Raw genomic sequence first — 25,361 nt, 5'->3', positions numbered from 1 at the left:
GGTCATCTGCACGAATAAAATAAGCAATGGAAAATCAACAACTCACTAAGGGAGTGCATTCTGACAATGTCGGAAAGAAGAGGGCGGGGCCCTTTCATCGGCGGTCGAATTGACTTTCTCGAAACAGTTGTAAAATAGGAGATTCCTTTGCTCATTTTTTAATATGCTTGCCCCGAGTGCGCACCATTCCATCGTAGATTGGTCGCTGTTCAGCAACAAACAAGCAGACAGATGCGTTAACATTCATGATTACTAAATTAAAAAATACTTGGTACTTAACTTTGCCTTTCATTCATGCCGACAAGAAAGAATCTTCTCACAAAACGAGTCATCTGTAATGTACGAACGTGTTTAGTGGTAGACAAGCTGTCAAGAGAAGAGATGCAACGCAACTTCCTGTGAGGTTTCCAATGGATTTAACAATTATCTTACACCATTCTATAAAAGTGTAAAACATTGTTCGTTTATTTCTCATTGGATCACTAAGTGTACATTCAGTTCAAATTCAAAGCTCAGCACAAACCCACACTATTGGGCGTTTCAATTTTTGAGGTTGGAAAGGACCCTCTGTGACTATGGATTCTATTGGGACCCAACTCATTTCTCCAACAAGAATTCGTTCCGATCTCTATTCTTTTGACAGTGCAGAACAATCATGTCCCTGCGTGCTCTCTGTTTTATCATCTCTTCTGGAGAGAGTTGTGAGCAGGAATGATAGATTGGCTGTGTCAAACAACATCACTTTCAGCCCACCTAAGTACGATGTGTTCAATGGATTGGAGGTCCCAGATATTAGCATACAACACTATTTGGAGAGGATTTTCAGATACATTCGCTGCAGTCCTTCGGTATTTGTGGTGGCATATGCTTACATCGACCGTCTTATTCAATTCCATCCACAATTCAAGATTAACTCTCAGAATGTCCATCGACTCATCATTGTCACTGTCATGATCGCCTCCAAGTTCGTCGAAGACATGTAAGTCTTTTCCCAGCTTTATATTGGAAGAGCTTAAATATGCTGTTTACAATTTAGATTATTTACTAATGATGTTCCTGCAATTGCTTATTTACAGTAACTACAAGAACTCGTACTATGCCACAGTTGGAGGGTTCAGCAGGGAAGAAATAAATAGATTAGAGATGGAGTTTCTTTTTCTTCTTGGTTTCAAATTGCAAGTGACAGTAAATGTTTTCGAAAGGTATTGCTGTCACCTGGAGAGGGAGGTTGCAATGGGCGGAGGATTCCAAATCGAGAGGAGTCTTCGGCTATCTTGTGCAAAAGATGAAACTTGTGGCCCGAATTCAAAATCCCGCATGGCTGTCTATGGCTTATCATCTTATAGTCATATAAAGAATAGAAGAGTTTAAACAGTCGTATGCAGAACATCTTTATGTGAGTCTGTAAAACTTTCTACTTACAATGCAGGTAAGTCCAGTGCAGGAGACCAGCAATTGTAAATATGTAAATTACTTATGAAAAAAATCTGTATTTCTGCTTAAAATCCCCATTTAATAACCTAGACTTGGGTATCCATATTTCACTCAGGATTGAAGCAATTCGCCATGTAAATACTAGTCCCTGTGTAAAGTAGTACAGCGAGATCCAAATGTATCTGTAAAAGAAATGCTGAATTTGCCTTTTCCTAAAGAGCTATGACGGATCTTAACACACTTCTTGGTTGTTCTTTGTGGTGATAATTTGGTCAAGTTGTGAGCATCGTTCAATTTTAATTTCTTCATCACAAATTAGTTTTACAGTTGGTATGAGTTGTGATCAAAAGTGGTCCAGGGCAATTTTGTTTGAGAGAAAGGCGAGACAGAATCTAAGAAAGATATCACGAAATTATCTGTAAACAGCTATGCTGATTTTGTCTTTTCTAAAAGTCTTCCTAAACATCAGCTGCCTTTGTTTTCTAATTTGTCGTTTTATAAGACTATCAACATCTTTTTAAGGACAAGTTGCAAGTTGCAAACATCAATCAATTTAGCCTTTTAAACTGGTAAATTTGCTCATAACAGTCTCAGTTATTTATACTTTTATCGAACCTTAGTTTAATGAATTTATTAATGTGTTTTTACGTCTTTTGATGTCTGGTTGTCTCTGAGTGGAATTGAGATCTTCAAGAGTTCTTAAAGTACTTCGAAGGAATTGGTAGTCAATTATAAGCATTTGCTATCTGAGCAAAAGTTGAAATTCAGGTAAGTATAGCTGAAAAATTATCTCTTTAATATCTATTAAATGCTATTCTTGATACTACAAAAATTGTTGAGGACAAATTAGATAATGGTTAAGTCTAATGTTTATGATATCATTTCTTTTGATGATGAATTTCAATTGTTATAATAAGCTGTGTAGAGAATAAATTATATGAAACTTTATCTATTAAATTATTTAAAAAATCATAGTGATATTAGTGAAATGTTTGATTATTACGATGTCTTAACTATACATATGTGTATAAAAACACACGTATATATATATATATATTGACGTTATAAGTTGTGATTTGATATTTTAGAAAGAGATAAATGTTGTGATGTTAATATGTCTTATCTTTTGAGTCAAATATAATTTTTATTTTGTTGAGTTATTTGATTTGAAAATCATATGTTAGAATATGTAAGTTGTGTTAGGTATAAAAATTCCCTTGATTTTGTTTAAATAATAATACATTACTTAATTGATTTAAAAGCGTTGTAAAATATCAACTTTTTATTTGTTTTATTTACTTTAAAGATTTTAGTTATGTACACTTTTCATGATCCTAAAATTTTGGATTTCATATTTTTACTTATAATTTAATTTTGATCATTTTTTATTGACATATAAAGTTGGTTATGAAATGCACATTTCATGCTCCAAATATTGTTTAGGGCTAATTTGGTTTTGAATAGCCTTCCATAACTTACTCATTAAGAGGACACATAGAAGCTCATTGGGAGGAGGATTCTCCCAACTTCCATCACTCATCAAGAGGATAGGGTTGTCAAAGGAAATTGAATGTGAAGGTGAGAAGTGTCAATTCCATATTAATTTTTTATTTATTTCCTTGTGTGAGTAGCTTAAATTTTCAAAAAAAATTCTTCTTATTATGATAATTTCATTTGGGATAGGTTTCAATTTTAAATTTGTAAAAAACAAAAATGGTTTTGGCTAAACAAATTTTAGACAAATAAACAAACTTTTATGTTTTGGTAGTCTAATATGAAATACAAAAATTTACATAAAAAAATATTTACCTTATGTATGATTAGAATTGAGACCTTGAATCTTTATGGTAATAATTAATATGCAATAAAATACAGTTTAAGATCATTGTCTACATTCTCAAGCTTAATTTTTAAAATTGTCTTCTATATTTGTAATGCTATCAAAAAAGAATTATGCTATCGTTTATCATTCCAAATCTAATATAGCAATTAATTCATCATAATTCACGAGTCCTAATCCTTCATTCAAGACCAGATCTAAGTACAAGGAATAACAAGCTACAAAAACTTATCTTAAAGTATGATTCTATGATAAATTTTGTTATGATTTGTCATGTTATTGCATCAACACTTGGAGGACTTGTCTAAAGAGAATTTCATCACCACCATTATCATTCCTAAGGTATAATCTTGTCAATTCAACATCATTTACATTTAGTCCTTTGCCTACCAAGCATAAGCTCTCTTATTCATCATCATTGTTATTGTGGAGGTGGGAACACCAACATGGGATTTGACTTTAGGAAAGCTCCATTACAATATAACATTTTACTATCTTTGGTATGTGCAAGTACAGATCCAACAACTAAGAGTTGCAAATTTACTAAAAGAAAACTAAGATAGACAATCCCAAATTTTGAATAGGTGAAAAGCCCTAGACTAACTCACTTAACTCTAGTTTCTAACACATTTCATTTGAATTTCAAGGAGACAGATCTACAAAGCCTTCTAAACTAAAATCTAAAATCTTTTGTTGATGAAACCACCTTTAGGACTAAATCACCCAACTCCACAATCTGGAACTTTCTGCCCTAAATTTCTAGTACGGGTTCCTTTTTGCATCTCATTTCTAGATCTATACTTCTAAATTTGTTTTCAATTTTGTATCTTACTATTTATGTTGAATATGTTTGATTTCCTATCATTTTACCTATTCATCATATATTCACATCAAAATGGATCAAATCAAAAGAGGAAATAATCAAACAAAGCATCAAAATCTCCTTTAGGATTGAAGTTGGATCTTGTGGGTTATATCCTCCAACGATTGAATATTTTTTGAAAATTATTATCTTATTTTATGTCCCTATGCTAAGACCCCATTTTCTAACAAATCAAGCTTAATCTTATCATTTTAGGTTTTCTATTATCATTTAGCTTAAGTTCTTTTAAGGATAAGCTCTTTTTTACATAAATCATTCTTGTTGTGGAGATTGAAACACCAACAAAAGGTTTGACTTAGGCAAGCCCCTATACAACACAGTCATTATTTTCTATTTTTTGTCTATACGATTTCAAATCTGCCAACAGAGAGGGTTATAAGTATACATAGAAGATAGTGATAGTTTCATATTTTAAATAGAAGGAAACACATGGACTAGGGCCTCCAATACCCATTTCTATGGCTTTTTGGCTCGAATTTTGGGAGATAGGCCTATAGGACCTCCTAATTACATTTTTTATTGATTCTGTCAGTTTGGACATCCCTAGGACTCTGGTGTGTAGGACATAGACCAACACTTTCAACTTCAAATTGAAGTGTTAGGTTTCTTTCTATTTTCTCTTTCAAGATTTGGCCAACTATGTTAATTTTTTATTCTATAACTTGTTATTATTGGTGAAATTCATCATTTTCATATCAATAAACCTATATCTTAAACACACGCTTCACAATCTCAATTTTATTGCAATAAAGGAAAATAAAACCCAAGTGTTTAGCTCTCATATTAAGACTATAATTGAACCTATTTAAACCCCAGATGATATGCTATAGAGACTTCAGATCTTATTTTATACCAAACAAAAAAAAATGAAAAAATTATTAAAAATTCAACCATTTCAAAACATAACAAATATATTAAATTTTGCTTCAAAAAATTTCCAATATATCATTATTATCTATTTGATTGAATGAAAACACACAACTTTGTAAACAAAATTTAAATTTGGTAAATCATATAATCATATTTTAACATTTTTTAATAAAACACAATACCTTTTTAGAAAATGAAGTTTCCAATTTTGTATAGGATTATTGTCGTGTATATCTTTACTATTTCAAGCAAGACTTTTAATGGATAGCACTAGTAAAAAAATTACTTAACAGGCAGTGTCGACCATTAAATTTAAGCTTCTTTTGTGGGTCTTCTGCACAAATAAAATAAGCAATGAAAGATCAACAGCTCACTAAGGAAACTCAGAAACCAGTGCATTCTCACAATGTCGGAAAGAAGAGCGTGGGTCCCTTTCAGCGCTAGTCGAATTGACTTTCTCGAAAAATTTGTAAAATAGACATTCGTCTGCTTGTTTTTTAAGTGACATGGAGTTAGATGACAACAACAACAATATTCCCTACAATTTAACATTAATAGTTTGCTGATGATTGCAAAATTATTAAAACTTAAATATTTCCCTTTGCCTCTCATCTATGCCGACAAGAAAGGACCTTCAGACAGCGAGCCGTCTGTATTGTACGAACGTCTTGACACTGGTCGACAAGCTAATAGATTGAATGCAACTTCTTTGAGTTATCATAATCATACATCAATGCAACATTACTCTAAGTTATCATCATCATACATCCATTACTCTAAGTTATCATTATCATACATCAATGCAACATTAACTATTTGCAAGATCACATGAAACAACATGTATATAACCATAAAAATAAATTTACGCAAGCGGATAAATTCATTTAAGTATCAACTTATCTCCAAACATGCTCTCGCAGACATAACCACTCCCTAGGGTATATTAATGTCACCACTTCACATCATCTAAACATAACACTTATCTAGAAGATCATAAGCTCACATGCATATAACTAATTACTTTCTATGCCACTAGATTAACATTAATACATATGCATAACCCATCACATTGCATTTCCTTAATTTCTTTTAAAAACACTAATCAAATGTGTCTAAGTTGCATCTTGATTCAACAATCACTTAATCCATCATGTATCTAAATGCATTTATCTGTCTTCCTCATACAGTACTTGTTTATTTCCTTAATCACAACCATTATACATCTCATCAAGAATACTATCCATATTCATATGCAAGATTATAATAATAAGCACCATTTATCCCTCAAATAGGATACCATACTACTAAACAATTTCATGAATTGTATTTAATATTATAAACATAATCTGATCATTTAAATATAGTATCTCAATCCTATCATCATGAACATTTCTTCGTTATGAATCAAATAACAATACCTCATCTTATTACAAGATCATTGTTTCTTTTTCATCAAGGCCTAATACATAGGAGTACATGGAACAAGCACATAGTCTCTATTGCTACATCACATCCTAAAGGCTTAATATTACAAGTAACGTAAGTACATAATCTTATTTCCTTTATCATAATGCATCATAGATTTACTTAACCATTTCACCTATGATTCAAGCAACCACCACTATCCTTTATATCATTCACTCCATAGGACAACATAGCATGATACCAACTTTCAATGCAAATGCAATACAAATGTGTAAATCTATTTCATTCCACTTCCACATAGAACTCATATATTCATATTACATTATGAACAACTGACACATCAAGGAATATTTAAAGAACATTTCACCTACTCTCTTCATCAAATTCTATTACAATTTCATCTACAATTACATAAGGATACCTAATACAAAGAGACATAATCTCTTACATAGTCAAATCATCAATATCTAGTATGCAAAGTTCCAATGCATAGAATACTTTATTAGAATATTATACAAATCATTTAATCCTTTAGTGTCAATGATCACTTAGTTACTCAAGTATAGATCAATGCTACCCATTCCATTTTACTAACATTCATTCTATAGCATAACATAATACTATCCATCACATGAATGTAATACAACTCAAATACAAATAAACTATTTCATTCACATGGTTACTTTAAACTCATAGCAAGCATCTTTTACATCATGAAATAACCATAGATCTATACCTAATTCTAACATCAAGTCTTATTACAACTTATTCTCAAATACATGATAGTACAATATATAAGAATACATCATTTCTTTTACATATACATTTCATTATGATACAATGTCTTCTTTTCATGAACATAGAAAATCAGTTCCAAAGTGAAATCTAATGAAAAATCCAATCCACACACACAACACCAAGGAGATTATCCCAATGGAAGAAGGCAATCAACCACCCGACCATGTGGAACCAATCAAGGAACCACCCCCCGTGCTAGGACATGACAAAGGTTCCAACACACACTCGTGACCTAAGCTGACACCTAATGACCAAAGGATACATCACGACTCAACAAGACTCCAATCAAGAGATCACAACATAAAACTGCATCACAAGGCTGAAATCATCAAGAGACCTTCCAAAGGCACAATCAGTAAAGAAAAGAATATGGACAATGAACTCATGTAGGGCAAGAGTGTCATCACATGCTATCCTCACAATAGAAGGGGCCAAGCCTCACCCTGATAGACATGTGGAACCATCTCAACCTTTGAGCCATTCAAAGGAGATTGTTTTACCACTACAATGGTCTTCCCAAGCAAATCCCGAGTGTGCACGCTTCTAGGGCTATGAGGTGGGGCACACAATTCAATTATTATCTTGTTTAGTGAATTCCTAATACCCAAAAGCCCACTGATATATTATTTAAGTTATCACTTGCAATTACATCAAACCCTTCTTGTGGTTCCAATAAGTCTACAACCCCTCATTGAGGCCTAATGCTCAAGACCCTGGTCCACACATGCAAGGGCCCACTCTCCCTACCATGAACCATGACCATAGGGTTAAAGTATATACCAAATACACATATAACATCATCATGAAGGCCAACGAAGGTACAATAGCAATTTCAACAAACTGAGCACTAACTGAGCAAAGAGGACTCATGAATCAAACTCAAAGAAGAAGACCTTCACAAATTTACAACATAAAGATAATCCAATCATGAATGAAAACCCTAAAAGAGATCCAAATAGCATCATATGCTCTAGAGTGAGGCATAACACATCCCACTAGAGTCACATAAACAATCCCTCCACAACGAAGCATTCTCCCTCTTGTTGAAGCATCAAATCGCACAGGAACACCTCAACGATAAGGCATGAACCCTCTTACCGGAGAACAAGAAACATCAAAAGAAATCAATGTACATCATAACTACATCTGGGTCTTAACACACTTCTTGGTTGTTCTTTGTGGTGATAATTTGGTCAAGTTGTGAGCATCGTTCAATTTTAATTTCTTGATCGCAAATTAGTTTTACAATTCGTATGAGTTGTTATCAAAAGTATTCCATGCCACCATTTTATTGCCATTTTCGATAACCATCAATTGTCTTTTGTTTGAGAGAAAGGCGAGACAAAATCTAACAAAGATATCACGAAATTATCTGTAAACAGCTATGTTGATTTTGTCTTTTCTAAAAGTCTTCCTAAACATTCGCTAGCTCTGTTTTCTAAAATAGTATAAAAGAAATTACGAAATTGTCTTTTGTTCTTTTGTCGTTTTATAAGACTATCAACATCTTTTTATTGAGAACTTGAAGCATCAATCAATTTAGCCTTTTAAACTGGTAAATTAGCTCATAACAGACTCAGTTATATAAACTTTTATCGAACTTTAATTTAATGTATTTATTAATGTGTTTTATGTCTTTTGATGACTAGTTATCTCTGAGTGAAATTGAGATCTTCAAGAGTTCTTAAAGTACTTCGAAGAAATTGGTAATTTGGTAGTCAATTATAAGCATTTGCTAACTGAACAAAAGTTGAAATTCAGGTAAATATAGCTGAACAATCATCTCTTTAATATCTATTAAATGGTATTCTTGATATTAAAAAAATTGTCGATGACAAATTAGATAGATTAACTAATGGTTACGTCTAATGTTTATGATATCATTTGTTTTGATGATGAATTTCAATTGCTATAATAAGCTGTGTAGAAAATAAATAAACACACACATACATATATGCATATATAAATTGAGGTTATAAGTTATGATTTGATATTTTAGAAAGAGATAAATATTGTGGTGTTAATATGTCTTATCTTTTGAGTCAAATATAATTTTTATTTTGTTGAGTTATTAGATTTGAAAATCATGTGTTAGAATATGTAAGTTGTGTTAGGTATAAGAGTTCCCTTGGTTTTTGTTTAAATAATAATGCATTATTTAATTGACATTGTTTAATTGATTTAAAAGCGTTATAAAATATCAGCTTTTTATTTATTTTATTTACTTTAAAGATTTTAGTTATGGACAATTTTCATGATCCCAAAATTTTGGATTTCATATTTTTACTTATAATTTAATTCTGATCATTTTTTATTGGCATTGAAAGTTGGTTATGAAAAGCACATTTCATGCTCCGAATATTGTTTAGGGTTAGTTTGGTGTCGAATAACCTTCCATAACTTACTCATTAAGTTGACAGATAGAAGCTCATTGGGAGGAGGAATATCCCAACTTCCATCACTCATCAAGAGGATAGGGATGTGTAAGGATATTGAATGTGAAGGTGAGAAGTGTCAATTTCATATTTATTTTTTATTTTTTTATTTCCTTATGTGAATGTAGCTAAAATTTTCTTTCTTTTTTCTTCTTATTATAGTAATTTCATTTGGGATAGGTTTCAATTTTAAATTTGTAAAAAATTAAATGGTTTTGGCTAAACAAATTAGACAAATAATAATGAACAAACTTTTTCATTTTGATAGTCTAATATGAAATACAAAAATATAAATAAAAAAATATTTAACTTATGTATGGTTAGAATTGAGACCTTGAATCTTTATGTTAATAATTAATATGCAATAAAATAATATTTAAGATCATTGTCTACATTCTCAAGCTTAATTTTTAAAATTGCCTTCTATATTTGTAATGCTATCAAAAAGGAATTAGGCTATCATTTATCATTCCAAATCTAATATAGCAATTCATTCATCATAATTCAAGAGTCATAATCCTTCATTCAAGATCAGATCTAAGTACAAGGAGTAACAAGATACAAAAACTTAACTTAAAGTATGATTGTATGATAGATTTTGTTATTATTTGTCATGTTATTGTATCAGCACTTGGAGGACTTGTCTAAAGAGAATTGGATCACCACCATTATCATTCCTAAGGTATAATCTTGTCAATTTAACATATCATTTATATTTAGTCCTTTTCATGCCAAGCATAAGCTCTGTTATGCATCATCGTTTCTATTATGGAGGTGGGAACACCAACATGGGATTTGACTTAGGAAAGCTCCATTACAATACAACATTTTACCAACTTTGATATGTGCAAGTATAAATCCAACAACTAAGAGTTGTAGATTTACAAAAAGAAAACTAAGATAGACAATCCCAAATTTTGAATAGGTGAAAAGCCCTAGACTAACTCACCTAACTCTAGTTTATAAAAAATTTCCTCTAAATTTCATAGAGATATATCTATAGAGCCTTCTAAACTAAAATATAAAACCTTCTGTTGATGAAAGAACCTTTAGGACTAATTCACCCAACTTCATATTCTATAACCTTCTGCCCTAGATTTCTAATATAGGTTCATCTTTGCATCTCATTTCCAGATCTATATTTCAGAATTTGTTTTCAATTTTGTATCTTACTATTTATGTTGAATATGTTTGATTTCCTATCATTTTACCTATTAATCACATATTCACATCAAAAGAGATCAAATCAAAAGAGGAAGTAATCAAACAAAGCATCTAAATCTCCTTTGGTATTGAAGTTGGATCTTGTGGGTTATATCCTCAAATGATTGAAGATGTTTTGGGAATTAATATCTTATTTTATGTCCCTAGGCTAAGACCTCATTTTCTAACCAATTAGGCTTAATCTTATCATTTTAGCATTTCCATTATCACTTAACTTAAGTCCTTTTAAGGATAAGGTCTATTTTTCATCAATCATTATTCTTGTGGAGATGGGAACACCAACACAATGTTTGACTTAGGCAAGCTCCTATACAACACAATCATTCTTTCCTATTTTTTATCTATACAATTTCAAATCTGACAACAAAGATGGTTATAGGTGTATAGAGAAGATAGTGATAGTTAGTCTCATATTTTAAATAGGAAGAAACACATTGACTAGGGCCTCCAATACTCATTTATATGGCTTTTTGGCTAGATTTTTGGGAGATAGGCCTATAGGATATCCTGATTGCATTTTGATCGATTGTCAATTTGGACATCCCTAGGACTAAGGTGTTCAGTACACCATACCAACACTTTAAACTCCAAATTGTAGTTTCAGGTTCCTTTTGATTTCCTCTTTCAAGATCTAGCCAACTATGCTAATTTTTTATTCTATAACTTTTTATTATTGTTGAAATTCATCATTTTCATACCAGTAAACCTATATCTTAAATACACACTTCACAATCTCAATTCTATTGCAATAAAGAAATATAGAACCCAACTGTTCAACTCTCCTATTAGGATTTTCTCACGGATCTTTATCACACTTTTTTGGGTGTTCTTCGTGGTAGTAATTTGCTGGAGTTGTTTAGAGATGGAGAATACAACAATCCTTGTGTGATACAAAGTGGTCCATGACCATGTCCTTGCCATTTTCTACAATTTTAAACTTATTTGCCATTTTCGAAAACGGGCAATTGTCTTTTGTTAAGGAATACATTGAAAAAGACGAGACAGAATCGAACAAAGATATCACGAAATTATCTGTAAACAGCTAAGTTGATTTTGTCTAAGCTAAACATGAGGTGGCTTTTTTTTTTTTTCTAAAACGGTATAAGAGAAATTAACAAACTTTCTTTTATTATTTTGTCTTTCTATAAGGCTATAAGGCTATCAACATCTTTCTAAGGAGATCTCGTCAAACATCAATCGATTTAGCTTTTTAAACTGGTAAATTTGCTCATAACTGTTTGTTTTTTTTGCTTTTATTAAACCTTAGTTTAATGAACTTAATAATGTGTTTTATGTGTTTTGAATACACTCTTTGAGTGAAACTGAGATCTTTAAGAGTTTCAAACTAGTTAGTTAATATCAGTTAATATCACCTTGGACATTTCAGAGGTGGTCCTTTATATTGTTTTTTGAGAGAATATATTGTCAATCTTGGATTTGAGTAGAATCAAGGTGGAAATGATCTTAAAAGACTCTATACTAATATAAAACTGCGCATAGATAAATCTTGATTTTGCCACTGTAACATTATCTAGAGTGAGGAAATGGCCAAAGGATTTATCAATGCCTACAATAATCTCCTCATCCAAAAATTTTAGAGGTAGTCCTTGGAGACGAACCCAAGTGAGGACAAGCACAGAGAAGCCATCTGTAAGATTGAAACCCAAGCACCACCTACAAAGAGCCAAGTTTTTCTTCCCAAAAAAGGAAGGCCCATAGGTAAAGATTTTAATACAATCTTTAGAGATGGAGAATGATAAATTGAACAAACCTTTTAGGAGTGCTAAGATAGACATGTTCCCTTTGATGGCCTAATGAGAAGCAACCCATTTTTTGACCACATCAATATTGAGTTTTCTACCAAATAATCATTCAACCAAGGTATTCCTCGTTTAGGCCAATGAGCGATTGAATGTTCAATCTTGAATTTTAGTAGTTGCTCCTTTCTCAAAACATACAATCTAAAGACATCCTTGGGAAAAATCCTTGTTGGAATAGAAGTGGTCTTTCCAAGATTCAAAGGGTTTTGAGGGGCCTCATCTAGGTTGAGATCTAGAGGAAGGTCCACGAGAGGGAATCTTAGTGGATGTCTCATTAACTAGCCCACTGCTAAGGCTAGTTGTCATAATAGTTGCCACATCCAATCAATCTTTTAGAACTAAAACAACAATGCAAAAAAATTGACAAATCTTCCTTGACATCACTCAAACCAGCACGACCCACATTCTCAACTACTGACATTAATCATTATTGATATCCTAATTTGGAGAGGACTTCACACTAGAAGATTTTCACTTAGTGTTCATTTCAAAAAAAAACATGTATATAATATTATTGAGAGTTCATGGAATGTATTATAATATATTTTTTCTAAGGCCTCTAAATTATAAATTCTTGAATTGGTTGCTTTTAGACTATAGGAATTGGAAAACCCTATAAAATGTAGATTTTTCTATAAACTTTTTAATGTGATCAGCAATTCTAGCACAACACACCCTCTAGTACCACGTGTGCTAGGGAAAGATTGAACCTTGTGATGTTGCTCCTACAAGAGGAAGTTCACAATATTTGAATTGTTATCTTAGAAGAATACAACTAAATATTTTATATTAAAAAGTCAATTCTCTAATGTGACTTATCAAGGTAAATCTTAATATTTCAACATGAGGGCCTCTTTGAACTTAGCTTCAATTTATTGAAGAGTGGAGGGTTTATTCTTTGGTATCCCATTTGTTGTCACCTAATATCTTCCATGTGCTTTATAGTGACCCATTATTATGATTATGATCTTGTTATTCCACTTCACCTCTTGAACTTCAAATGCAATTTCGACAGTATGGACAACCTCATCTCCACCATATGCTCACAAAAATTCTCATTTTCCACCAATTAACACCAAATGCCTCCCACAGATTGATCCAAAGCCTAATTAGTGCACATTCACAAGCATGCAATGAAATTGGTAATGAAAGTCCTCCCCCCAAAAGAGATCAAAATAAATCTTTGCAAAGTCAATTTGTTTTAATTTGCCTAATGAACCTTAAGAAAATTGATGGATATATATTGATTTTGACTTTTGAACTTTAAGTCTAGTTATGATTTAGTTTGAGGATTTCATAAGTGAAGATAATAAATAATCATCCAAAGAATTTTTCCTTGTAAAGTTGCAGCATAAACAAGGTATATGAATTGCTATGAAAAATGTTACACAACTAGTTGTTGAACCATGCACCTCATTTGCAAGAAATAATCAAAATATGACAAGCCTTAAAAAAAAATAGTTAGTATTTTTCTTCTTTTCCTTGAAGATAGACATGACTTGCCACTAATAAACAAATTTCTCACAAACAAGGTAGACCATCTAATTTAAACTTTGTTTGCGGGTCATATGTACAAATAAAATAAGAAATGAAAAAAGAAACTACTCACTAAGGAAACTCCAAAATGAGTGCATTCTCACAATGTCTGAAAGATAGGGTGGGTCCCTTTCAGTGCGGTTGAATTGACTTTCTCAAAAAAATTGTATAAATAGAGGTTTTTGGCTTATTTTTTAATATACTTGTCGTGAGTGCATACCATTCCATTGTACAATATTCCCTGCATTTAACAATGATGATTACTAATTTAAAAAACACTTGGTGTTTTACTAATTTAAAAAACAGCCTGGGTTGGCCTAGTGGTGGATAACTTGTGCTCTTGAAAGAGAGGTCACAAGTTCAAATCTCACAAGGGGGTAAGGTATGTACGCTTCGTTTGTAGTGTGCAGTTAGGTACCTCCCACAAGGAGTACGAGGTAGTCCCATAGTGCTCTAACCCATCTGTGGACTCATACACAATGGTTGGCATCGTGGACTATAAAAGATTATTTCCTTTCCTTTTTCCTTATTCATGCCTACAAGAATGAATCTCCAACAAAAGATGAAACTTCCATGCTGAACCCTAAATCCTAGATGGGTATCTATGGCTTATCATTGTATAGTCATATGAAGAATAGAAGAGTTTAAACAATCATATAAACAGTTCAAAACCTTGGGTGAAGCCATAAAGAGCAGGCAAGTCCAATGGAGGAGGCCAGCAATATTAAATATGTAAATTACTTATGAAAAATAGCTATATTTCTGTTTAAAATCCCCATATAATATCTTAGATTTGAGTATGTATATTTTTCACTCGGGACTAAAGCAATTCGCCATGTAAATACTAGTTCGTGTGTAATGTAGTACAGACAAATAAAAAACAATCTGTAATAGCAATGGTCAATTGAACTTTTCATAAGGAGCTATCACAGACAGATCGAAAACATTCTTTTAAGGAGATCTCGTCAAACATCAATCGATTGAGTTTTTTAAAGATGTAAATTTGCTCATAATAGTCTCAGTTTTTAATTCTTTTAACCTATATATTTTTATAAACGGTTAAATGTGTCTGAGTTGAAGTAATATTAGAATGGGTGATTTCTAGAAAGGTTCAATATTTCATATTTTTGAACATCACCTAGATGAAATAAGTGCTAAGTGTTCCATTCATTCTCATAATAGATGGGTTCTTGTGAATCACTACTAATGTAACATGTGTTAATGAGTTAAATCTTGATAACAATATCACAATTGAACTTGCTTTGAAAAATATCTCCTACTTATCATATAAGTTTTTATTTTAATATTAATAAATGTTTAATACAATATTTTTAAATAATAGTTTAATATGATTTTCTTGTAAAAAATAATAAGAATATATTATACTAAAATGTTAACAAATTATTTTGTATTGAAAATCAAACTAAAAAAGTATAGTGTGAAAGAAAATTTATGCATAACAATATTATCGACAAATATAAGATAAAAACTTTATCAAGATTGTTGGTTCTTTTTAATTTAAAAGAAAAAACATAATAATTTTGTTATTTTTCTTAACATTTATTTTTGAAAAAAATGTAAAAACTTAATCATCTTCCTCAATAATTCATAAAAATGTTTCATGAAGAATACATAATAAATATAACCTTGGCACACTACAAACCTCCAAACTAAAGGGGAAATCTTCAAACTAAAACCATATGTAACATTCATATCATAATATTTATACATGAACCTGATTATTTTGGGAAAATGTTGAGACCCAATTAATTATATATAACAAATTTCTTTCAATTTAAAGGTACATAATGCATGCACACAAAAGAAATGAAATCATAAAAATAAACTAAATTTTGAATAAATAAAAGTGGGTATGAAAGAAATGAAATGCATAGTAAGATTAGGGGAATTATAGCTCATAAGCCTCATCATAATATAAAAAAAATTAGAAAATTCATAAACTTCATACCAAAATTATTACTGTTAAATGATGTGTGAGGGGTAAAAAATAAAAACTTGGTGATTAAGGTATTGGAAGACTTAAATACAATATACATTTGCACAATATTAAATAGAAAATGATAAGAATATTATTGAGAGTTGATGTGAGAATGTTTTTCAATATGGCTTTTATAAAGCCTTTCAAATATATTTTTTTGAACTAATATTGTTTGGGAATATAACTAATTATCTTTTTAAAATATAAACAAGTCACTAAGGTTACTTTATGAAAGCAAGCATTAATATTCCAACAACCCCCTTAAAGCTTACATTCTACATAACCAAGTATGTTGATTAAAACAAACAAACGCATATTCTTTAGAATCTTTTTCTTTAAGAAAACTAATCCTAAACCAAGTGTAACACTATCAAGCTACCATGTAACCCTTGAAAAGTTGTAGCTCTCAAGTTAGATTCCTATGTTCTTGGATTACCATCTTCTTAGACTCTTGAATCATAAATCTCCCAAATTGTAGGACAATAATCCATTACTCTATCAAGTTGTTTAATGGCCTTTTGAATGGTATAATTCTCCAAATTTATACTCTTGAACTACCTAGGCAATAATTCATATTGATTTCACTAGATTCCTACCTATCTTCAAAAAATAAACTTCAAATATGTGGATTTTTCAATTATGTCTGCATATTATTCTCTTACAAAGAGTTCTATCTCTAAGAAAGAAGTTGATTTGATATGATAAAAAAAAACTAACCTTAGATGCTTCCAACCTCCTATATGAACATGTTATACTTTATCTATTTAACTTTTCAAGTAATTATTTGGGGTTTTCATTAGGTGTAACAAAGATAGCCCTAAAAGTCTAAGCATTAGAATATATGATAAAACAATTATTTTCACTAGATGTGCTTTCATACATAAAACTCTTTTATAACTTAAAGTATAAAATAAATTAAATTTGTTTATCTTCAATTGTATTACACACATGACAATGACATTAATAATATAAATACTTCTTAATTGAAAATATTTTTCATTGTTGTTAAATTTTCTACCTTATATCTCCAAAACAATGCACATAAAGGACTAATCTTATATAAAAGAAAACTTAGCAATCATCTTTGTAACAAACTATATATTGGTTTTCTTTGTACTTAAAAAACACTGAACCACATTTTATCACCAACAATATTAGAATGAGTAAAACATATATTTTGACCCTTTTCTTTGGTTGCTTTAGAATCTAAAGATTATTATGAAAACTTTTTCCAAATAAAAAATTAATCAATCAAAAGTATTGACATGTTAGTCTAGTATATATTTATTCATTACAAATAATTATTAATCTTTGTATATAATTTTAAATGAATCTCTTGACAAATTTAGTGTTTGGAAATTTCTATTTTAGTTTGTATCTACTCGGGGGCTCAAGTTATATCTTTCATATCAGTCCCTTGTCTGCCTTTGTACATCATGTCAAACCCTAGGATTGAATTTCTCACTCCACACAACTATCACACATGGAAGCTCAAAATGGCCCAAATGTTGCAATCTCGAGGTCTTTGGCAAATGTTGGATCCTGACCAACCCGAATTCACTAAGGCATTTGAGCAGTTTGTTCATAGAAACAAAATGGATGAGGCAAAAGGACTCATCAATCTTCATGTGTCAGATAATTTGTTATTTCATATTGCTGAGTGTACAACACCTAAAGAAGTATGGGATAAGCTCGTTGAGTTGTATGGTAAGGTCAACCAATTATGAGTCTTGCAACTTAAAGCTAATGTCACTTCTCTCACTCTAGATGCATTTCCCTCTATTCAGGATTTTCTTGCACGGTTTAAGTCAATGTTGTCTCAGTTGAAAGGATGTGGTCATGCCAAACAAGATAAGGAGTGTATTTTCTTGATTTTGTCTAAGCTTAGAGGTCCTTTCCAAGTGTTTGTCTCGACCTTCTATTCTACTATGGATGCTATGGGAGATAACCATAAAATGCCTTCTTTTGAGGTTTTTTGTGATCATTCGACTAGGGAGCAAGCCAACTTTATTCAAATAGATGCTAATCCTAAGAGTCATGCTTTGATGGCTCAAACTCCTAAGGGCAAGGGTAAGTATAAGAAGAAGCTCAATACAGTTTCATATTCAAGTGGTGAGACTCCATCCACACCGAAGGTGAAGAATGATCAACAGACTAAACCTCCTCCTCCTCACTTAGAAGAATCATCTTCTAAGTATAAGAAGAAAATGGAGAATTATTCCTTTCGTGGAAAGCCCAGACATAATGATGCACAATATTCTGCAAGGCTAGTAGCATTGGAAGAATCTATGAGGAAGCACAATCTTGCCATGCCTAAGTCTTCTTCTTTGGGTAAAGGGAAAGCTCTCTCAACTAAGGCTTCATCCTCTACTAGTTCCAGTTGGATTCTTGATTTTGGTGCTTTTCACCATATGACTCACACTATCGATCTTCTTGATTCTCTTTCTAATAGTCCTACTTCACATATTGTTGTTGGGAACTCTTCTCAAATTCCAGTTTTGGGGACAAGCTTAGTTCAAATGCAAGATGGTATCATTGATGACGTTCTCCTTGTTCCTGATATTTGACAGAATATTCTTTCCATCTACCAAATTTGCAATCATGTTGATGGAAGGATCGTTGAGTTCTCTCCTATAGAGGTGATTATTCAAGAGATGCAAGATCCTAACAAAGTCATTGCTATAGGCATAGTTGATCATGCATCTCGTTTGTATAGCTTTGATGGATTTGAGTCTTCATCGGGATCATCCCCTATTTCTCATGGAGATTTTGTGAGAAAGCTTTGGCACAAATGGTTTGGGTACCTGAACTATAGATATCTTCAGCAAATGAGCAAAAAAAATTTGGTGATTGGTCTTCCACGGATCTCTTGTTTAGATGGAGTTTGTCAAGGTTGTGTCTTTGGAAAACATCATAGAGATCCCTTTCCTAAGGGTATGGCCACACGTGCTTCGGCACTCCTTGAGTTGGTGCATAGTGACCTTATTTCATTTCCCACTTCTTCATTTTTTAGGGGCTAAGTATGTGCTCACCTTTATTGATGACTTTTATAGGGGCACATGGGTATACTTTTTGAAGTACTAGGATGAGGTTCTTTGACATTTCATGACCTTCCTTGCATTTGTGGAGAAGTAGTCAGGACATTCCATTTTAAAGATTCGCACAGATAATTGGGGAGAGTATGACAATCAGGCATTCCAATAATTTTGTCGTGCTCGAGGTATTCTTCATCAACACACAGTTCCATACACTCATCAATAGAATGGTGTGGCTGAGTAGAAGAATAGACCCTTACGAGAGATGCACAATTGTATGATTCACTCTAGATCCATGGCTCTAGCTTTTTGTGCACAGATTGTTAATTGTGTCAATTACATTCAGAATCGTATGCCTCGCAAGGAATTTTTGAATATGACTCCCGAGAGGCTTGGTCTCATGTCTAGCCAAAGGTTTCCTCCTTTAGATTATTTGTCAATGATGTATGGACATTCTTTCGAGATGGTTGATGCAAAGCAATGGAGAAGAAGAGTCAGTGGTTCATCTTTGTTGTCTATTGTAAGGATGTGAAGGGTTATCGATTATTTAATCATGTCACTTGAGAGGTACATTTTCATCATGATGTTCACTTTGATGATTCCTTCACTTTGATGGATTTGCCATCACAAACCTCTCCCTCCCTTCTTCCTAGTTCTTATTTAGATGATGTTTTTCTTACAAAGGATGATGATGATGATGCTAACACTCTTGATGATGGTATTGATGTAGTTGTTGACATTACTCCTTCTTATCCTTCTCCTCCACCTACACCTAGTCAACCCTTATGGGCTTGTATAGTTGTTGAGGATGTTGGTTCTCTTGTAGGTGATTCCACAAATACTCGTTGCACTCGCTCCCAAACTTTAGGTATCAATCTATTGATCCATGCAATTTCTACTAATCCTCAAAAGTTTTCAAATGATTTTGGTATTCCAACATGGGATAGTGCTATGGCTGAGGAGTATTCTTCTTTAATGAAGAATCACACTTGGGATTTGGTTCCTCTTCCTAAGGGAAGAAAATTGGTTTAGTGCAAATGGGTGTATCATGTTCTAAATTTATAGTTGATGGTTCTATTGATAAGTATAAGGCTTGTCTAGTGGATAAGGGCTCTTCTCATTTTGAGGGTGTTGACTAATCTGAAACCTTTTCTCCTGTCACCAAGATGAATTCCATTTGTCTTGTACTTTCTATTTTTGCATCTAAGGGTTGGTCAATATATCAAATGGATGTGAAGAGTGCTTTCCTCCACAATGATCTTCAAGAGGAGATCTATATGGAGTAGCCACCAAGCTTTGTGCAAGACTCTTAACTTGTTTGCAACCTTCAACATTCATTATATAGTCTCAAACAAGCTCCTAGAGCTTGGTATGAGAAGATAGACAATTTTTTGCTTGCTTCTGGATTCCCAAGATGTCACTCTGATCCTACAATTTATATTTAGTGACATGGGGGGGGGATCTTCACATTCTTGTTAATTTTAATGTGGAGACTTGATTTTCACAGGGAGTTCTCCTACCGTGATTGAGGATATTCAGAAATCTTTGATGGAGCATTTTGATATGACTGATCTTGGTTTATTGCACTATTTTCTTGGTCTTCAAATTCATCAGTCGTCTGACGGTATCTCTATTTTCTAGCAGAAGTACGCTCTTAATTTTCTTCAAAGATTTGGGATGACTTATTGCAAGCCCACCCCTACTCCTTTTCAATCAGTTGGTCTTGTGTCTTGGTTCTCTCAAGATCCTCATGAAAGTCATTGGAAGGCAACCAAGAAAATCATGTGGTACATTCAAGGCACTACATAGTTTGGCATTCACCACGCATCAAGTGATACTACAATTGTGGGCTTCACTAACTTAGATTGGGTTGGTGATATTGATGATAAAAAATCTACCTCTGGATTTATTTTTTGTCTTGGTTTTGGTCTGGTTGCTTGGTCTTGCAAGAAGAAAATTGCTATTTCATTATCATCCACTGAGGCGGAGTATGGAGGAGTCATCTTGGCTAGTCAAGAGGTTATTTGGCATCGCCAATTAATGGTTGAGTTTGGCTTTCCTATTAATCATCCCACTACTCTTTGGTTTGATAATCAAAGTGCCATACATATTTCTTGCGACCCTATGGAGCATCAGTGCACGAAGCATATTGAGATCCACATGCATTTCATTCAATAACTCATTCAAGATGGTATATTTTCATTGGAGTATTTGCCTATGGAGCAACACCTTGTAGACATATTCATTAAACCTTTGGCATCTCCTCGCTATCTTCAGTTGTGACCAATGTTAGGGGTGAAGGAAGAAGTCCTTGGGGGGTCCTGAGGAGTTCTCCTTCCTTCCTTTCCTTTTTCCATTTAGCATTTCATTTCTCTCTTTTGGAGAGGATTTTTCTCCCACGGGGTTTTTCTCCTTTTCTTCGGTTATGAGAGATTGTATTTCATTGCATTATAGTTGTAAATGGGTACCCAATATGGCAATGTTGCCAAAACCCATAATGCATCTCTTACATATTTCTCCCTAAGTTGTACTTAAGGGGGGTGTTAGTGTACACATTCATAATGTGCAACCTCATTAACTAAACTTAGGTGAACATTTAATGTTTTTTTTTCTTTCGATAGCCACTCTAGCTGCTTTGTGTTGATCCTATATTGACATCGTGATCCCACACTCCCCTTTGGATACCATGCTCATTTATGTTAGAAATATAGGATATTGTGAGTGTAATCTCATCTCTTATTCAGCAATGTAAATCATTTTGTTTGGTTTGTGAAGGTGCATTCGCAGGTCAGGCTCCTGGCTTTTCTATCAATATCATATTGAAAAGATTATATAAATACTACATTTACATAGTATTAAATAGAAGATGACAGTAATATTATTGAGAGTTGATATGAGAATGTATTACAATATATATAAATATATAATAAAGCCTCTCAAATATAACTTCTTGAATTATTATCTTAGAAGAATATAAGTAATTATTTTATAAAATAAACAAACTAGTAATTTGGCCTATTAAGATAAACCTTAATACCTCAATATGAGATTAGCCTCTTTGAACATAGCTTCAATTTCTTGAAGATTGGAGAAGTTGCTCTTTCCTATCTTCATTAGTTGTCACTTTAATCTCTTAGGTGTGCTTTGTATGACTCATCATTATGATTGTGATTGTTACTCTATTTAACCACTTGAACTTTAAATTAAATTTCCAGAACAAGGACAACCTAATCTCCACACGTTCACCATATCCATGCTTGCAAAATTTCTATTTTCAAGTAATTGACACCAAATTGCTCCCACAAATTGAACTAGAACCTAATTAACACACATTCGCAAGTATGAAAAGAAATGAATCATGAAAGTCCTTCCCCCCCAAAAAAATGCCCAACAGTATAGAAGAGATCAAAATAAAGCATGGCAAGATCAATTTTTATAATTTTCCCTACAAAACTTGAGAAAATTAATGGATACATAGTGGTTTTGACTTTTTAACTTTGACTTTTGGTAAGATTTAGTTTGAGGATTTTACAAGAGAAAATAACAAATAACCATCCAAGGAATTTTGCTTTGTTAGGCATGTATGTAAAATACGACAACATAAACAAGGCACGTGAACTTCTTTGAAAAGTATCATGCAACTACTTGTTGAAGCATGCATCTTGTGGACCATTAAATTTATGCGCAGTTTGTGGGTTATCTGCACAAATAAAATAAGCAAAGAACAACAACTCACTAAGGAAACTCAGAAACCAGTACATTCCTTTGAGCGGCGGTCGAATTGACATTCTCGGAAACAGTTGTAAAATAGGAGATTCCTTTGCTCATTTTTTAATATGCTTGCCCCAAGTGCGCACCATTCCATCGTAGATTGGTCGCTGTTCAGCAACAAGCAGACAGATGCGTTAACATTCATGATTACTAAATTAAAAAATACTTGGTATTTAACTTTGCCTTTCATTCATGCCGACAACAAACAATCTCCCACAAAGCGAGCCATTTTAAATCCTCCATGCCTACCCATTTTAAGCCCAATGAGATTGTTGCAGGGTTGATCAAAATGAGTAGTTGTTGTTGTGTTGTCATTGATGTTAACATTCTTTGGTTGTCATTAGTGACGGTTTGGTATAATTGATATTGAGTTTCCCGTGCTGTTGTGCTGAGATATTTTTTCTACATATATTCTATAATGTACATCTATTCATGCAATTTGGGTATGTTTTTAAGAAGTGTTTAGAGATGCTAGATTTGAGATTTGGTCCTCCAAATTGGAGTGCTAAGGAATTTGTGTTCACTAGTGTATGTGACAGTGCTTGACAATGTTCTCATGTGAAATGTATGCTCCACATTTATCTGCGTTATGGTTTATAGTGTTCTAATTTTGGAGATGAGGTGATAATTTCCTTAGCTTAATTCTATTTAGTTGGCATGTGTTCTTGGGTTTCGAAAGCGTGGCTTCAAATTTCGATGGTGTTTTACTCTAGGTTTGGTAGACCTCGGGTGTTTATACTTCACATTATTGCTCTGATGATTATTGATTGTTATATAATGTGTTTGATGTTTATTTTGGTCTCAGTTAAGATCTATTGTGGTCCACTTTACATTCTTCTCCACTGCAGGAATGTTTAGTGCTGACCTAATTTGAATTGTGTTCAGTTAAAAATCTTACTCAATCTTGGGATATTTTGCATATGTGAGGATGGTATAAATAAAGGATAATTGGTTGAGTATGGTAATGCATGACAGAAGAGAGAAAATGTGTGTAGTGAAAGAAAGTTAAATGAGATGAAGGTGTGTGAAAGAGGATCTATCTCCTTGATCAGTTGATGAGTGTTGTTTGACTTGGTGAAAAGTGTTGAGCAGTGTGTACTTTCATATGTTAGCTACCATAACTAGTGAGCCAAAGGTATCTACAAATCTTACAATTGCATAGGTGCATCAATGATGGATTCTTTCTCTTTTATCCTTCATTTGGGCAGTGAGCCTTTCTTTCTTTCCTTCAGTCACTAAGTCTTTCTTTGTAAAAGTCACCTTAACTAGTGTCACCCTAACAATTGTTCATATATTAAGAATAGCATTCTCCATGCTTTTTTTTTCCTAACAAGGTTTATCATGTAAAATCTGGTGTTTCATTATGTATGGTGTGTATGCTTTTCATTTTCTTTCATGCTCATATCTTTCCGTGGATTAACTGATAAAGTTAAGTTGTTGAGGATTTGATTTAATGAAAAGATTTTAAGATTTGTTCTTACAATTGATTCTCCTCCCCCCTCTCAGTTGTATTATGTGTTAGAACAGTCAATAGGTATATCTCCAAGTTTTGAAATTGCGTCATTATAGAGATGTATGCACCAAAAAATACAAGATGGGCCAAACAACGCAACAATGTTTGTGTGATGCTAGTTATTTATTATTATATTTATTTATCTCTTGTAAGTGAAGGGAAACTAATCTTTGTAGCTTAACACATAGTTAGTAGTCAAATTTGACATGGAAAGAGCTCATACCGAGCTAACCCATGCATTATGGAAGCAATGATAACCTTCTTTATTAATCAAAGATTATACAGCATACTTGCCTTGCAAGCGCATAGTCCAACAAAAAGGACTTACAACCTTCTTATTCACCCATACACTATTACATTCCTCTTTCATGTGCTTTTTATATATTTTCTTAAATTACATAATTAGAGATGTGGTGATGTTATTTGAAGTTATTGAGAACGTTCGTTGATGAAATTATGGAATAAATGATATAAATTCTATCAATTAAAGCTTTGTTATATGGATAACTAGTATGGCAAAAAGATTACTAACTACCTTTGTATTTCTAAGTGGATGCAAGAGATTTTATCACCGCAAAGAAGGGAGGGAGAGTATCATCAAGGAGAGCCTGGACACAAACATGGGAAGAGGTCAAAGTTGTCACAGTTGCCAAGATCCTTGAGATAAGTAACCTTGTTAGGGTTTGATTGGTTACCCTAGAGTTGTAGGGTGAAGTTAGTAATATATGTGTGTGTGTGTGTGTGTGTGTGTGCGCGCGCGCGCGCGTGTGCATGCATT

General features: G+C 32.7%; 1 protein-coding gene across 1 annotated transcript; it reads left to right on the top strand.

The window, feature by feature from the left end:
• Nucleotides 1-384: 384 nt before the first annotated feature.
• On the top strand, nucleotides 385-1,657 carry LOC131030250 (cyclin-U2-1). Its single transcript, XM_057960978.1, has 2 exons — nucleotides 385-979; nucleotides 1,077-1,657. Exons 1-2 carry the CDS (start codon nucleotides 576-578, stop codon nucleotides 1,369-1,371), a joined length of 699 nt encoding a protein of 232 aa, XP_057816961.1. The 5' UTR covers nucleotides 385-575; the 3' UTR covers nucleotides 1,372-1,657.
• Nucleotides 1,658-25,361: the final 23,704 nt, after the last annotated feature.

This window comes from Cryptomeria japonica, chromosome 6, assembly GCF_030272615.1.
Source record: "Cryptomeria japonica chromosome 6, Sugi_1.0, whole genome shotgun sequence".
Lineage (NCBI taxonomy): Eukaryota > Viridiplantae > Streptophyta > Pinopsida > Cupressales > Cupressaceae > Cryptomeria > Cryptomeria japonica.
The sequence above is the reverse complement of the archived record's forward strand: the minus strand, read 5'-3'. Positions and strand labels throughout refer to the sequence as shown.